At 40.8% G+C, this 16,707-nt stretch overlaps 3 protein-coding genes across 3 annotated transcripts; 1 reads left to right on the top strand and 2 right to left on the bottom strand.

Annotated features, from left to right (window-relative positions):
• Positions 1–235: 235 nt before the first annotated feature.
• On the bottom strand, positions 236–3,061 carry LOC103719486 (putative pentatricopeptide repeat-containing protein At5g52630). Its single transcript, XM_008808752.4, has one exon. The coding sequence runs from the start codon at positions 2,720–2,722 to the stop codon at positions 443–445; it is 2,280 nt and encodes a 759-aa protein (XP_008806974.2). The 5' UTR covers positions 2,723–3,061; the 3' UTR covers positions 236–442.
• A 988-nt stretch (positions 3,062–4,049) lies between these two features.
• LOC103719485 lies at positions 4,050–10,082 on the bottom strand. The gene is made up of 4 exons (XM_039134167.1): positions 9,851–10,082; positions 9,723–9,776; positions 9,538–9,589; positions 4,050–4,449 (listed from the first exon to the last, which is right to left on the bottom strand). Exons 1-4 carry the CDS (start codon positions 9,943–9,945, stop codon positions 4,267–4,269), a joined length of 384 nt encoding a protein of 127 aa, XP_038990095.1. The 5' UTR covers positions 9,946–10,082; the 3' UTR covers positions 4,050–4,266.
• A 2,005-nt stretch (positions 10,083–12,087) lies between these two features.
• On the top strand, positions 12,088–15,068 carry LOC103719484 (probable protein phosphatase 2C 74). The gene is made up of 5 exons (XM_008808750.3): positions 12,088–12,788; positions 13,481–13,654; positions 14,075–14,245; positions 14,350–14,529; positions 14,638–15,068. The coding sequence occupies exons 1-5, from the start codon at positions 12,162–12,164 to the stop codon at positions 14,779–14,781; spliced, it is 1,296 nt and encodes a 431-aa protein (XP_008806972.2). The 5' UTR covers positions 12,088–12,161; the 3' UTR covers positions 14,782–15,068.
• The last annotated feature ends 1,639 nt before the right edge of the window (positions 15,069–16,707 follow it).

Below are 16,707 nucleotides of genomic sequence, written 5' to 3' on the forward strand. Positions count from 1 at the left end.
CAATCTACAGTACCATTCTTCTTTCTTTTTTATCTTTTTTTAATAATGCATAAATGGAATTATAACTTTCCAATTTTTTGAAACCACACTGGGATTAGGCACCAGATAATAGCAAAGACCGATAAGCAATAAACAATAGAAAAGATCTCCTCCTATGACCGATATAACACACAATTGATAGCAACAATAAACCACGACACGAACAAGAAGCCAATACAATATAATTTAGTGCAGAAAGAAAAATTCATATCCCTAGATTCTATTCATAACATGAACTAGGCACGTGACATGGCTGCACATTTTTTAAAGGTTAACATCTTGAAATATGCAAGGCCTTTTGAAAAAAGAAAAAAAATCATGCACCCAATTCATATAAATAACAAAGTATTAGAACCAAGTATTCATCTTATAATTAACAAATAATCCCATATCCATTAGCATGCTACCAGTAATCCCCACAAGAACATATCCCCTCGTTAACGTGATGAAAGCAATTGGAGTCCCTCAGCACGATGCTCCTTCCGTACACCTTGGACACCATCTTGATCGCTGTGTGACAATCGCCACATACCCTCAAGTTCTTGTACACCCGGATCACCGCGCCACGTGGCATGCTGATGAGACCAAAGGCCACGGCCAGCTTCTCACTATGGTACGCCAATCCCATCTCCTTCCCCTCATCCCCCACATCGTGCAAGGCGAATCCTGTGTCCGCCACGTACCCCTCCTCCTCCTTGATCCTCCTCAACATCTCTTCAACCTTCCAATAAATCTCACCCGTCCGTGCATGCCCCCGATCCTCCACGTGGAACACATGCACCACACCACCCATCTCGATCCAGCTACGACCTGGCTCCTTGATCACCCCTCGAGACTTCATCAACGATCGGATCCTCGCCACATCACCCCATCTCTCGGCCGCGGAGTACATATTCGAGAGCAACACGTAGGGCACCGCGTCCGTTGGATCTAGCTCGAAGAGCACCATAGCCGCCCGTTCCGCAAGTCCTATATTCCTATGTACCCTACATGCAGCCAGCAACGCCTTCCACACGGTCGCGTCCGGTTCGGTCTCCATCCGGTCTAGCAGCTCTGCCGCTTCCCCGATCTGACCCGATCGGCCGAGGAGATCAATCATGCATGCGTAGTGCTCCGGTCCGGGGACTATTCTGTAGACTCTCTCCATAGACTCGAAATGGGCTCGACCGGCCTCGACAAGACCGGCGTGGCTGCACGCAAACAGTAACCCGATGAAAGTCACATAGTCCGGTTTAACTCCGGTCCGAGTCATCTCATTGTAAAGCCGAAGGGAGTCTCTCCCCCGACCATTTTGAGCGAAGCCCATGATCAAAGCCGTCCACGTGATGGCGTCACGCCAGGTCATCGAATCAAAAACCGTCCAAGCGTCATCCATGCACCCACTCTTGGCGTACATGGTGACCAGCGAGTTCCCCACCGAGAGGAACGAGTCGAACCCGCCCCGAATGCTATTAGCGTGGACCTGCCGGCCGAGTTCGAGCAGGGTCAACCCGGCGCACGAGCTCAGCACGCCGGCAGTGATGAACTCGTCCGAGTCGATGCCGAGTTCTCGCATCTCGGAGTAGAGCTGGAGAGCCGACTCGTGTGACGCGTGGCGAGCAAGGCCGGCGAGGAGGGCGGTCCAGGTCACGACGTCCCTCTCGGGCATCAGGTCGAATACCCCGCGGGCGCAGTTTAAGCTCCCGCACTTGGCGTACATGTCGACAAGGGCGTTCGCCACGTGCAGGTGGGCCTCGAAGCCGGCTTTTAGGATCAACCCGTGGAGGGAGCTCCCGTTGGGCGCGTCCCCGGCGGAAGCGACCGAGTTGAGGGCGGAGGGGTACGTGAACTCGTCCATCTCGAGCCCTCGGTGGCGCATTTCGGCGAACAGGGAGAGGACGTCGGCATATAACCCGCTACGCGAGCACGAGACAATGAGAGCGTTCCACGAGACCGAGTCGTCCGACTCGGCCGATTCAATGACTGTTCTGGCGCTGGCGAGATCGGAACATTTGGCGTAGAGGTTAACGAGAGAGCTGGTGACGAACGGGCTGGAGGCGAAGCCGGTCCGGACGGCGCACCCGTGGACCTGGCGGCCAAACCGGAGCGCGCGCTCGGAGGCGCAGGCGGCGAGGACGGTCGGGAGGGTGAAGGGGGTGGGGCCTACGCTTTCCGTCCGCATCCGGCGGAACCGGTCCATAGCCCCAAGCGTATCGCCGGATCGGGTAAGGCCGGCGATCAGGGTGGTCCACAGGACACGGCTGGACCGTGCCGATGGTGGGGCGGAATCGAAGACGAGGGCAGAGGAGGCGGCGTGGCCGCACTCGGCGTACGCGTCGATGATCGCCGCGGCGACAAGGGGATGGGAGGCGAGGGACGACTTGAGGGCGAGGGCGTGGGACTGCCGGGCGGGGCGAAGGAGAACGGCAGAGGAGCAGGCGCGGAGGGCGGCGCCGAGGGAGTAGGGATCTGGAGGGAGGCCGGCAGCGAGCATGCGGCCGAAAAGGACGAGGGCAACGGAGGGATCGCGGCCGCGGCGGGCGTGGGCGGAGATGAGCGTGGCCCAGGAGAAGGCGTCGCGACGGGGCATTCGGTCGAACAGGCGGTGGGCGTTGTCGAGGCTCCTGGAGGGGAGAAGAGGGTCTGATTGGAAGCATGGCTCGAGGTTGGGGGACAGCGGCGTGGCGGAGGGACTGGCGTTCATGCTCTCACTCTACTCGCATGGTTTTTGTTGGGTTGAATGTTGGCATTTGCAATGATGCAAATAGGCCTCATATCATATCAGGTTTTTATATGTGTGTGTTTGTGCAAACAAAGAATCTTCTTCAGACATGGGCTATATGTGCCTGGTTGACTGGCTATTAGGATGTATAAATGCATGGATTATGGGAAGCAAAATGAGTTTTTTTTATAAAAAAATTTCCCCGGAGAAATAGTTAGGTAAGAAATTTTTTTATTGTTGAAGGGTAATAGTTAGGTAAGACCTAACTGATTATATTTATAAATATAGAAGTAGAGGTGAAAGTGGATCGAATAATTTTTATCTGGATCAGTTTTCATATCGCAATTTATCTGAATATAAAAAAAAATAAGAACATCCGACTAATATCTATATTTTTATTTATAGCCATAAAAAAAATGGATATAGATATGGATAGATAATTATCTAATTCGTATCCGAATGTCCGATTCTATTTGAAACCCTATATAATTTTATATAGCACTTATAGCCTTTAAAAAAAATATGACCATATTAATATACTATTAACTTAATGTACCATCCACTTTGTAATATATTTGATTCTTTGAGCATAAAATTTAATTATCCAACTTATATCCATACTTTTATATATATATATATATATATATATATATATATATATATATATATATATATATATATATATATATCCGTATTTCCGGTGTCCAATTTGTATTTATATCTGCTGAAAACAAAAATGAATATAAATTTTTATATTCAACTAATATTTATCACATGGCGACTAGCACAAGAACAAGACTCTAGTAGGTCACCGAGGCAAGGTGGTCAAGAAACTATTCCAACTCAATTGGTCAATTGGCTTAAGAAAGCCTTGTATTTCTTTGTTTCGATATGGCTCAGCACATTACAGCTGCAACACAGGCCCAATCTATTCTCACCTGGGCTTGCTTAAATGAATTGCTATATTCTGAATAAATTGCTCATAACAAAACAATTTAATAGAGTTATTTTGGACAAACCTGCAAATCTTAATTTGGTTCTGCTAAATAGAATTCTTACTTAATCACATATTAGGGACCCTAAACTCCATGTGTCCTTGCTTTGTAATAAAATGATAATTAAACATTGGCTGTTTATTATAAATTCAAGGCCCTCAGTGTCATCCTTTCTCATAATTCTTCAGCTTCCATTGATAAAGATGCTCCTGTTAGTAGATAGTCTGTGATCAGTAAAACCATCTCATAGATATAGCAGGTTCAAAAATGTTACTTCCCTGCCAAGACTATGAAACCCTAAAAATTGTAAATACACTGTAAAGTGGTCTAAATTTCCCCTATGAAACATTCAATGAAGTTTACTAATCTTAATGAGAAAAAACTGCATAATAAATTTCCCCTGAAATACTTTGGCAGCGTACATTAGCCTATCAGAGGTTCTTGTTACAACAATGAAGCTACTAGGGTATTACAATGGTAATCTGAGGTCACATAGCATGTGTACTATCCATGGGAGAGTCTAATCTGAGGTCACATAGCCTGTGTACTATCCATGGGAGAGTCCCTGCAGAAGGTTATAAGCTTGAGATTAGGCCTTTGTATGGAATGCCCTAGTTTCTGAAACTGAGTGCACAGATTTGTGTGCAACGCCTGAGGAGAGAGCTCTTTCGGGTTTTCCAAAGCGCTGATCACAGAGCCTGCTGCAACATTAATCTGTGGAACAACAAAGAAAAGGTTAAATAAATTACCTTAGAAAATTTTTTTCATGAGAATAGCTTAGAATGAGGATTGAAAATGAATCATGTACAAATTATAGCAAAAGGCTAAATGTTTATTCTCTTATGGGCATAAGAGTTTCTTAAAATACCATCATCATAATCATCCAAGTCATTCCCCTCAAAGAGCACGGGATGTAGAGTACAACTCTAAGAAGGTTACCACTGAGTGCTTGCTCACTCTTTGCCGCTTAGGCAAGAGGTGAGGAGTTCGACTCTAGTTGGAGTCAGCCTTTAACAGGTGCGGTGGACATAGGGTAGAAGGAGAGGATTAGCCACTCCTAATCTCCTACCAAAAGGAAAACATCTAAGAAGCTTCTGTGGAAGGGGAAACTTTAATGCCCAATGCCAATATCAAGTCAAGCCTATGAATTTGGTGTGGAATTCCTAATGAAGGCAAATTTAAGAAAGAGAGGGACAAACGCTTGAATAATGCAAGGCTAATTAGTCGTCAGAGAGATCTATTTTCACGCTCATGCAAAGAAATAACAACCCTTCAAAAACTCTCCAAAACTTGGAAAAGTCCAGACAAAGGGTTAGGATGATTAATTTAATATGGAGAGTTGTATTTGCCTCAAGGCACAAATAAGCCAAGAAGCCAAGTAATTGTTTTTACTATGATATAAATCTCATAATATAGTAGATAATAGTGTGATAACACAATATGAGAAATTAAAGTGATGAAAGTTGCACTGGTTGGAAATAGTAGAGTCTCTGATTTCTATGAGCTGCTGAAAACTTCTATGGTTTAGATGCAAACTATCTATCCCATTACAAGATTTACAAATGGGGCATTGTTAGCACTCACTTATGGTATTAAGGATTCTAGCACTTGTTTTAGTCAGCTTTGTTCTTAGCAACACTCCCCTTTGCAAGAAAACTGAGCATAATAATTTCCTAGTCAACATACACTACGAGGCTCCAATCATTCATCATATAGATCAAACATATGAAAAATAGAAATAAACATGAAATCAGCCAAATATTGGTGCTCATAAATGAGTGTCACAAATATAGCCTTGTGAACAGTGAAATAGTAATGGTTCGGCACAAGCTTATTTGAAAAATTCACTATAAACAGTTAAAAACCTTATGCATAAGTGTAGGATTTCCATTTTTCTTAAATTTTAAATTGAGAAGTTAATCTAAAAATAAGTGCAGTTATACATATATGAGACTCCATACAAAAAATCTCATTTATATTTTTTTCATGTGCCATAAAGGCATTCAGCAAGAAATTACTTTGTAGTGGGTAAGATTATCATGGACAACACTACACACCATTCTCCCATTTCGGACATTTCTTCTAGAAGGATGAGGACGGGTTGATACATTCTAGTCTAAATTATTTTCAGGAGTTCAATTAAATTCCCAATAACTTGGGGATAATTGAAAGTCATAAAAAGGCAAATTTTTGATATCCTCCAAGATAATGCATCTGCGCGTCAAAGAAGAGTAGCCCGCCCAGTAAATAAAGGCACTTGCATTTAGAAAGAGCAGCGAAGCAATGTGACGAGCAAATTCTCGTCTCGAGATGTTAGAAGGTGCAAAAAGATACCTTAATATGATCAGGTGCTCTGTTTATCAGGAAAGCAAAAAAAATAAAATGATTGGAAAAAAGTTATTGATGCATCTTCTATAAGCTTACACCTAAAAAGAAGATAAACCTTCTTGGAGTTGTGGTCGTCATTCTGACAGTAATTCATAAGATTCCACAAGTTAACCACTTACCCTCTTCAATACAATTTAAAATATTGATGCAAAAAGATACGTTTCTAATAACAGAAAATCAGGTATTTTGAATGTTCCAAAGGAATGATGGAATAGTGGATGAGTAAGAAACTTTATCCCTTACAAATTGGGGAAGAGAGTGTACAAAAATTAAGAATAGAAGTACAGGTGCGGCAAATATACAACCGATGAAAATAAAATCTTATTTAATAGTCATTTCTAAATCCATCTGAAAATGTTGTCTTTTATGATAACTCACAAATAAATACATCATAACAAGCTTACAGCCATGCTTGCTAGTCCACTTTAGGAAAATATTCTGGGCCCTGGTAGTTGAATATATGAGCAAATCCATTGGCTCTCCTCTTATTACTGTTTCACAGTAGTTGTGGTTCCATAATCACTAAGTTTAGTTTATCTTTGATACCTAAGAGAATTAGGAATGTAGTGATTTAAACAATCTAGATTCCCACCTTTGTCATTAAACCATGGTTCCAATAAAAATGTGAACAGTGAAAATATGTCTGCTACACCACACAACATTCACTGATAATTCTTTTGCTAAATCAAGTTCCACACTATTTTTGGCTTCATGGGCACTAGGTTCATCTTAGCTCCCTATGAGGTACGAAAATGTATTTATACAAAAAATCATGGATTCCATAATGTCATGAAACCATGGAATGCCGTACCGGCCCGGTCCTAGACCGGTACCGGAACCACAAGAAAACCGGTATCTCCGGTTTTCTTGTGCGAACCGGCCGATACGGAGCCCGTACCGGTCGGTACCGGCCGGTACCGCTTGATACCGGCCTCGTACCGGTGCGAACCGGCTGGTTCGCACCGGTACGAATTTTTTTTTTTTTTATGAACCACAGCGCGAGGCGTTGTGGTTTTTGGCTCGTGGTACCGGCCGGTACTGTACCGATACCGGCCAGTACGTACCGGACCGGACCGGTACCATACCGGTCCGGCCCGCCACCGGTACGCCGACCAGTACCGATACGGCGGACCTTGTATGAAACCATGGTCATACAAGAAGTGTTTAACATTGCAATTATATGTGCCAAATCACACAAAATTGAATCAGCATAAGGTACATAAGTGGAAAAACCTAATAAAGAGTTATTTGAAGTCCTAAATTCTTCATGATCACTCAAGCAAATTGATTAATGCAGCTGCTTTTAGGATTGCAGCAATATGGAGTTACCATAGGGCAAATGGGAACAATGTTACATAATAAGAAGCTTTGTCAATCATGCAATGAGCTTATAGATACTTAGAACCCCTAGTTGCAGCTCTCTTTAGGTCATGCAGTAAATACAACGACATGCACAAGTGTCTCATTGATATAACAAGAAGTAAAATATTTCTCTTAACTGATAGAGGAAACCATTACTGCAGCATTATTACCTTTCTTAGCAAATTTTTTGGCATATTAGGTCTGAGATTAATACATGTTTCAGCAACACTCTTGTATGAAGAACAAGAACTACTCTAATAAGTGCTCTTTTGTTGGAATGACTTATGTGCTGCTGATTGCATGACAAGTTTTCGCGTTGATGAGAACTGGATGTGAGGAAGTTGGCACAGGAGGAGGATTTCAAACATATTTTTCTCCAGCCCATAAAGTTATTTGCTTGTTTGTCCAGGCTTGCCATCATCATCCGTTTGTCAACATGCACTAACCAAATAGTTTCAATGAGTATAACTGATTCCAAGCTTCATATCTTTATAGCCCACTTGGTATATGAACGATGTTCAAAGATTTGATTTTGTTCAGATATATTCCAATTTTGGCAGTTCAAAGGTTTTGACTCCAATTTTTGAGAATTTCAGCTGGTGAAATTAAGGAAACCATAAAATATAAAAAAGAGAAATTAAAGGAAGGAACATATTAAATCACATCAATTCACAAAAATAAATTAGTCATATTTTTATATTGTATCCAAGACTTTTTGGTATATTATTTTAGTAGTTTCACATATGCATGCAAGCACAGGCGCATATGCATGCACAACAAACACAAACACACACACAAGAATGTAGCACACGACCATTTAAATGTCTATGAGATTTTAGTTCTAAAATTGCCAAAATTATTTTTAAAAAACTAGATTTCTTTGGAACAGATCATCAAAATCTTTCCATATCTAAACAAAACTTGCCACAATAGGTTTCATTCATGGAACAGAAATGATGACAATAGAATAAACTAACATATACACAAGTTCTGGCTTGGTGAGTCAATTCCACAAAGCTCTAGAACTGACTTAATTTTGGGCTAGTGGCTTCTGAAACCACAATATGTCACTCAATTCAGAGTTTTGATCGAAATCAGCAACAATATAAAACAGCTAATTGTTCCCCTTGCAAAATTTATCTATCTAAATACAGCTAATCTATGCCCTCCTTTCTTTCAAAAACTCTACCATTAGTAAAGCATCCAAACCACTTCTTTTGCTACCCACAATAGAAATACATGGAAAGCATCAACCATGTTGCTGGAGTTATTGTACCTATTATAACTCAATCATCATCGAAAACCAATTCCATTTGAAGCAATGTCTTTGCAGCAGACCATTAGAAGGTTATATAACCTTAAAACCATCCAACTAACCAGAAGACGGCTTATATTCTGTGAGGAAACAATAAGCTGCTAAAACCTTTCAAATAATAGCTATATGGATATTTGGATATACTCTATCTGCTAGGTACAAGTACAAAACTCTAACTTAAAAAACCTAGGGAAAAAAGAAAAGTTTCATTTCCAGCATCTCCAATCAGCTTCAAATTCCCAAAATTAGGTAACTACGTATTTCTATAAACTCTCCGAATTAACAGTATGGAAATCCCTCTCCCTCAGAAATTTGGGCACTAAGTGATCTACACCATCTCTTGTATAAATCCTCAATCCACCATTATTATTTCCTTCTTTCGAACATGTATCAAACCCAGCTCTTCCTGCTTCTCCCATGCTTTAAGCTCTTAACTAATCCCTTATGTCTTCAACTCCTCAACATGCATGCCTAAAAGAAAAGCTTCAACTTTCCAATTTTTCATAACAATCTATTCATTCCCAAGAAAAAATTCTGCAGCTTGTTTTAGTCACAGTGCTTCTGGATTAAATTAAAGTGCACATCATGATTTTAATGTGCCCATAAAAGAAATTATTGGAATTTAAAAAAAAAATAAACATACGCACCATGCATGTTGGTTGGATTTTTTTTTAAATTTTCGAAACCCATCACGAATCTAATATGAAATAAACCAATATATAAATATATGTTTGTACCGATTGCGAAGCGATCTTCAGCAGAGACTTCGCGATGGGCAAAATGCAAAACCTGTATCCAAATTGAAAACCGTAAAACTAAGTCGAACAAAAGAATTTCCAAACATTTATTCTATATATATCAAGAGATCTGCATCAAAATTTATTGAGAGAGAGAGAGAGAGAGAGAGAGAGAGAGAGCTCACATTCCTCTTCCACCGGCCAAGGCTTGTTCCGAGGGATCCTTCCATTCATCGAAACTGTAACAAGACAAGAAGTTAATTTATGAGATGAAATTAAAACAAAAAAAAAAGCGATGAATCGAGAGAGATACATCCAGCCGTAACGCTTGTCGAACAACAAGCGTTGCGTAGGCCGTCCGGTCGGCGTCGGCAGATTGATGGACGGCCCTGATGCGCTCGCCTCCATGTCAAGACTGGGGTTTTGGGTGGGACGAGGGGAAGGCGAAGGGGGAAAGCGGACGAGACGCTTCCGCTTCGCCTTGTGATAACCTTTCCGTGCTCGCACATGAATTGTTGTATAGAAACGCTGAATCTGCCGTCGGTTTTGTTCATTAAATGCATCAGGCCCGTCCGTTTATGAGGTCCAAATGGAGGAAGCGTCTGGATCTCTCGCACGGTTGAATGGGTGGACCTTGGGGACCAAGGTTCGGACGGTGATTGCAGCTGAGGACTATTAGATCTTTGATATCTCGATTTTTTTTATGTAGAACTACGAATAGCTTGGACTAGCATGTGCTATGCATGGCGTGAGCTGCGAGCCCGTGCTGTCATGCTCAAGGGCGATTTGGCTATAGTTATTACTTAAATTCAACAGGGTGTTGAGGAGATGGGCGATCTGTTGCTCAGAAATATTTAGGCTATGATCAATGATAGAATGGTCTTGCAAGCAAAGCACGTATATTGTAAGCCTATGAAATTAGGTTTTTTGCCTAGCAATAAATACATCGACGATCGTGACTTTGACAATACCCCCTCATCGCCCGGGCTAGCATGCGCGCATGTGGTCACCAGCGCACTACCTCAGAATCCAACTTGGGCTTCTTGGAAAAAGTTTCCATATAAGCAAGAAGACTTAACAAATAGGGGTTAAGGTAGATTTTATTTTCTAAAATTTAATTAAAACTCTAACAATAACCACGAGCAGTTAAATGAGTTAGATAATAATGTTAACGGAGCAAGATGTTAGAGCACAAATTGGATGTCGTACAAAGTGGGTTCATTGGATTTCACCTCTGGCACAGTGGGCAATCCCTTGCTAGAGCACTTAGTTCATGAATAGTTGAAATTGTCAATAGATTTTTCACAATCATTTAGAGGGTTATAGTCAGAAAATTCTGACAGAAAATCACGATAAACACAAAGGTAGCAAAGTTTCTTTGGTTTCATATACACAAGCATTCAAAGCTTTAATCATGAAAAAATAACTTGTTTTTTGTTCACTCTATAGTTGGATTTCTTGCATCCTCCTGCATCAGAAATCTCATCAAGCGAGGCATATTATTGTGCCCTTGGATTCTTCTCGCATTATTTGGTATTATAGCTTTTCTTTTGTTTTTGATCAAAATAATGGTCAGCCCACCATAAATTTCATTGAAGAGGTGAAAATTATAGAGTACATGAGCAGGGAGGAAACTTCAAAGACATCATTTGGCATTATAGAGAAATAATATCTCTGAAGTTTCCTTCCTATCAGGTGCTCTAAGAAAAATTATTAATAATGTACATGCACATCACTGAGTTACTTGATTTGTTGTAAAACAAGATTCATTAATTTACACAGGGTGCATGAAGCAACGATCTTTGGATCCTCTGAAGATGACATTAATGCCATTAGTACTTTTCCATAAGAACAGTGACTAACTTGAAGGTCTACTAGTGTAACAATAAAAAAATAAAAAAAGGACAGGCGAGACTCGCCTTGGATCCTCGACAGTCCCACTCGTCTCTAGTGGCTCAAAAGACTAAGAGCAACATGGCAATTCTTCTACCAATCTTTTTTAAATAAAACTCCATTTATCTAGAAGAAGTTGATCCAGTCTTAACGCAACCTATCAATTCTAAGTAGCCAGATGTGTTAGTTTTAGCTTCATTTCATGTCATTCTAGAAAACTTTGTAATGGTCAGTATTTGCTAGAATATTTTTTTTCTTCCCTTTCTGACTCTCTCATCATTCTAGTCTTTAGAACAATACATGACTTGCCCATTTCAGTATTAAATTAGATAGATACAAGCATGATAAATTCCAGGGAATCTTCTTGTTATGCTATCACCAAATTGATTGGGAAATGAGCAACTAAGAACTGGCCTTACTACTAGCCCGGTTCCCCCGTTCATTGCCGACCGCTTCCTTAGCATTGAAGGCTTCTAACCTCTTTATTCCTTCTCCACCTTCCAAAAGTTTTTTAAGTATTACAAGATTTTAGAATTCTTTCATCCTTGACCGGTCAAAATCGTGATACAATCTTGACAAAGACTCTTTCAGCCACCTTTTCCACTAGCCTATAAAATCCATGCTAAGAGGCTTGGTCTTGGGATAGAAAGATGCCCTGCTTTTTCACCACCCGAAGTGGCCTAAGGACCGAATACCAAAGAAGAGAAGTTCAGTGAGAAAAGACCAGGGAAATGGCTGACGAGGTTGATCTCCTGCGGCCTCTCGTTTCCACCCTCGTAGACTTCATCCAAGTTCCTAGAAAGAACGTATTCGTGGCTCTGAGCTCCAGTTCTCCTTCATATCCTCCTCTTTCATGGGAGAGGTTCTTCGTCGAGCCACCTGCTTTACCTCCGTCAAAGAAGCCGAGAGATGAGGCATCCTTGTACACTTCAGAAGGATACGAGCGAGAGAATTCAAAGCTATGGAGGCAGGGATCGATCTCCAGAGGTGAAGGCTTTCAAGTGGAGAATTTGGGTAGCTACTATGCAGTGACGCCACCTTCTAGTCTCCAAGATGGTGATGCTAAGGTTGCTATTTTCATGAATGAGGAATGTAAGAGAGGATTGGAGTCTTTGTCAATAAGCATGGTGGATGAAACTAAGATGTCACGCAAGGTGAGAAAGAGGCCAGCAAGGATAATCATACCGGAGTCTTGCGTGAGTATGTGTTTTGGTGAGGTGGGTAAGGGGAAGGACTTGGTTGAGAAGGAGATCGAGGTTGAAGGTGCTGAGTATTGCTTGGCAAGCAGGAAAGGAAGCAGGTCTGTGATGGAAGATGGCTATGGGGCCATAACCAACATCAATGGAGACTCAAAACAGGTAGAGGCGTAATCTCTCTCTCTTTCTCGATCTCTCTATCTATCTCTATATCTATCTCTCCATTTCTCTCTTGGAACTTCCTAACACATTAGATTATTGAACTTGATAAAGTATGCTTGGCGTGAGAAAAGTTCTGGGTGCTTTTTATCATATTACTTCAAGATTCATTGATTTACTAGTTCTTCCAAAATTAGGAGGAAGGGAGGGGGGGGGTTGTGGAAGAAGCACAAACAACCCCTGCTCAGGGTGGGGGAGAGAGAAGAAATCTCTTTCCAGATACAATGCGGATGTCAGAACAAATATTTTATTATGCATTTCATGGAATCTAAACAGATTATGCTGCTGCATTTAATTCTTGTTATGTACACTCATGAATGAAAATAGAAGTTAGTATATGAAAAGAAAATTGATTGTATGCACAAGAAAAAAAGGTTCATTGGGCTCACCAAGGCTCATTTGCCAACTCCACAACCAACTAATCTGCTATATTTGGCAACAAATCTGCGAGCTGCACCAATCTGCTCTCACCGCATGGCAAGATAGCATTACTCTTTTAATAACCATCGGCCATGGAAACCAACATCCACCAATGTCCATTGTGGCCTACTTCTTATATCTATTTTGTGCAGACTATCAAAATTAAACTTAGCATAAGAGACACCATTATGATTCACTCATTTGGATTTCTCCAGGCTTTTTTTGGTGTGTTTGATGGGCATGGAGGCCGTGCGGCTGTGGACTTTGTCACAGAGAAGCTAGGGAACAATATTCTAGCAGCTCTCTCTCAGCTAAAGGAGAAAGAAAACCAATTAGAACTTGCAATCAGAGCAGGCTACCTGACCACAGATAGCCAGTTACTTAGTCAGGTATGGTGCACCATGCAAAAAATTAAACCAATACTGAGTAAACTGTTTGGCTATGTATGGTTCAGCAGTTATGTTCATTGCTACAATCAACCATCATTACCTCTGTGTTTCCATAATTCTGTTTCATCTGGTCATGTTGGACTAGGAACTATTGATGGTTGGTATCTCAAAATTCATGAGCAATGGATATCTTTAACCATTTTATCTTGTTACTTATATAAGATATAAGCAGTGGGTAAATAAAATGAAATATTTGTTAAAAAGCTCAGTTTTCAGCAGTCATCAAATGCCTTCCTCTGTTCCTAACCTAATAGATGACTTGGTCAAATTGACTAGAAAATAAACCTGCTTCTTTAGTCTCATTTTTTCATTCTGTAGCAATTGACAAAAATTGATGGCCCATTCCTTGTGCATGAACAGGGTGTGAGTAGTGGAGCATGTGTAGCTACTGTTCTATTGAAGGGTGGGGAGCTACATGTAGCAAATGCAGGTGATTGTAGAATAGTCATGAGTAGAAAGGGTGCTGCTAATGTCCTAACAAGAGACCATCGTCCTGGAAGAGAAGATGAACGAGTTCGGATTGAGAGCTCGGTAAATTTCTTCCGTAACTTTGATTAACTTTGATCGTGCCATCCACGGCCATGGCCCTTTTAGCATGGTATTCTCAATTATTTTATGGACTAATCTCAACGCAGGGGGGCTATGTCAGTTGCCACAACGGTGTGTGGAGAGTGCAGGACTCCCTGGCCATATCGAGAGCAATTGGTGATATAAGCATGAAAGAATGGATAATTTCTGAACCTGAGATTAAAAGGCTCCATCTTATGTCGGATTGTGAGTTTCTGATAATAGCTTCTGATGGACTGTGGGACAAGGTTTGTGTAGTATAAATTTCCTGTTTTCTATCTTTTTCTCTATCTCTTTGACTACTCGATACTTGATAGAACTTATGTCTCTAATTTGCTGAATTTGGACTGGTTTAGGTTACTAATCAGGAGGCAGTGGATGTTGTCATGAGACACAAAAACTCCATAAAATCTTGCAAAGACCTTGTGGACATCTCTTCTAGTAGAGGCTGCAGGGATGATATAACAGTCATGGTGGTGGACCTTCAAAGATTTCTGTAGGTGGCTAGATTACCTTCTAGCAACAACAGCTTGAAGCAATGACCATAGGTAAGACTTAAAAAGAAGAAAGAGTGCAGATTAAAAGCTCGGCGAGGAGATTTTGTACATAGTAATTTTGTTTATTAGGCTCAGATTATTTCTTCTTTTTTTTTACCACTTTGTCACGTATCACTTGGTTGGTCTCACCTCTTAACTGACAAGTAGAAGAGGTGGAAAATAATGAACAAAAAAGTTTCAAGAAATAAAGATGACAACTAAAGAAGTTTCAAGAATTGAGGATGACAATTTGTTGGAAGCTATTAGTTCTTCGCATATATGAAGCTCTTTTTCTCTACATTTGCATTTAGATAGTACTAGCAATACCAAAGAACTTAGCAGTGGTAGAAGCAAAATGAACTAATCTCAGTATCAAAAAATCAAAATTTTGTTCCTAGAAGCTATGAAGCATCTTTCAGAAAATTTGAATATGAATTAGAAGCATTGAAGTTTCAATATTTTTCTTGGTATCCCACGATGCTGGCCAGGATCAGACTTCATGCTTCAAGTTTCTGATTACAAGCAATAGCAATCGAAACGCCATCTTAGTTCTGTTTTCAAGTCAAATTCTTAGCAGCTTTTCATAAAATGAAAATTCTATGTTTCTACTTAGTGTTGCGGTCTTCATTGCAAATTTTGTGCGGCAGATATTTCAGCCATTTTAGTCCTCACTGATGGACCTCTCTTTAGGGGCTCTTACTTGACCATTTCAGTCATGGGATATATGAAATGAAATTTCCATGGCACTCCTGATTTTGTCCATATTCCTTCTCTTCTTCACTATATTCCCTCTCTTGCCACCTGAAGGTTTGACAACCAAGTTTCAAAGACTTGTGGCTTGTGTGGTAGTGAGTGGCACCACCCAACATCAGGAATTTGTGTACTTTTTGTGTGGGTGCATGTTTAGTTCCATATTAGCTATGCACCAGATAAAACTTAGATACTTATATAGGGGCTAAGGAACCCAAATACCATCTTCTGGTTAGCTTTTTTGGGTGAGGTTCTGGGTCGTTGCAATTTTAGGCTCAGCCAATACAATTGCTGCGAAGGAATAACAGTGATTCTCTAAGGAGAGTGCTTCATATCATACATCAATCACCATAGGTAATACCTTTGTCGAGAATAATGATTGGAGTGCCATCTTCTTGAATTGAACTTGAGACATCTCCCAGCACAAGTACTGGATGGAGAGATGCCGACAGGCAGACTGGAGTCTGTTGGCATTCCTCATTTAATTTGATCTCGTCTTTCATTAAAGTGCAGCATAAATTTTTGGATCCCAGGTTCCACCAAAAAGTTACAACTGACTCATTGACAATTCTGATCTTGAATGTATTCCTTGTTACCTCATCCGTAGAGATAGTAAAGCTCGACGTCTTTGATATAATGGAATCTATCAGTATGCTGAGATTTGTAATTGGGTTTTCATGATCATGACTACTTATGCACTCAACTTATTGTTCATTCTACGATGAACCCTAATTAATTATATCTAAGGCAGAGTCACTAATCATTATCTAGCCATAGTGAGCCCATATTTGCCTAGTTCATTGGAGTGTCTGGTTTCATTTAAGTTCATAATTCATTCTTTTGATTTGTATAAGAATCAGAAGATACATATGAAAAATTCTCAAGTAGAATAGCTTGAATTTGTATCCTCCTTCTATGTTCATCTCTCTAGCTTTGGTTTCGAGAGATGAACATTAAATAGCTATCATGCTTCATCTGGCTTGTGCTCTGTCTCAACAAATGTCAAGTATTCATGGTTGGTTTCCAATAGGTATGTCCATCTTCCTCGCTGTCAATTCAAATCAACGCCAGCTGCTTGGCCCAGTGAACTGTGAGGGAAGGACCAAAAATTCCTAATCCTCTCATTTTCCTCATTTCACA

Source organism: Phoenix dactylifera, chromosome 1, assembly GCF_009389715.1.
Source record: "Phoenix dactylifera cultivar Barhee BC4 chromosome 1, palm_55x_up_171113_PBpolish2nd_filt_p, whole genome shotgun sequence".
NCBI classification, from domain to species: domain Eukaryota; kingdom Viridiplantae; phylum Streptophyta; class Magnoliopsida; order Arecales; family Arecaceae; genus Phoenix; species Phoenix dactylifera.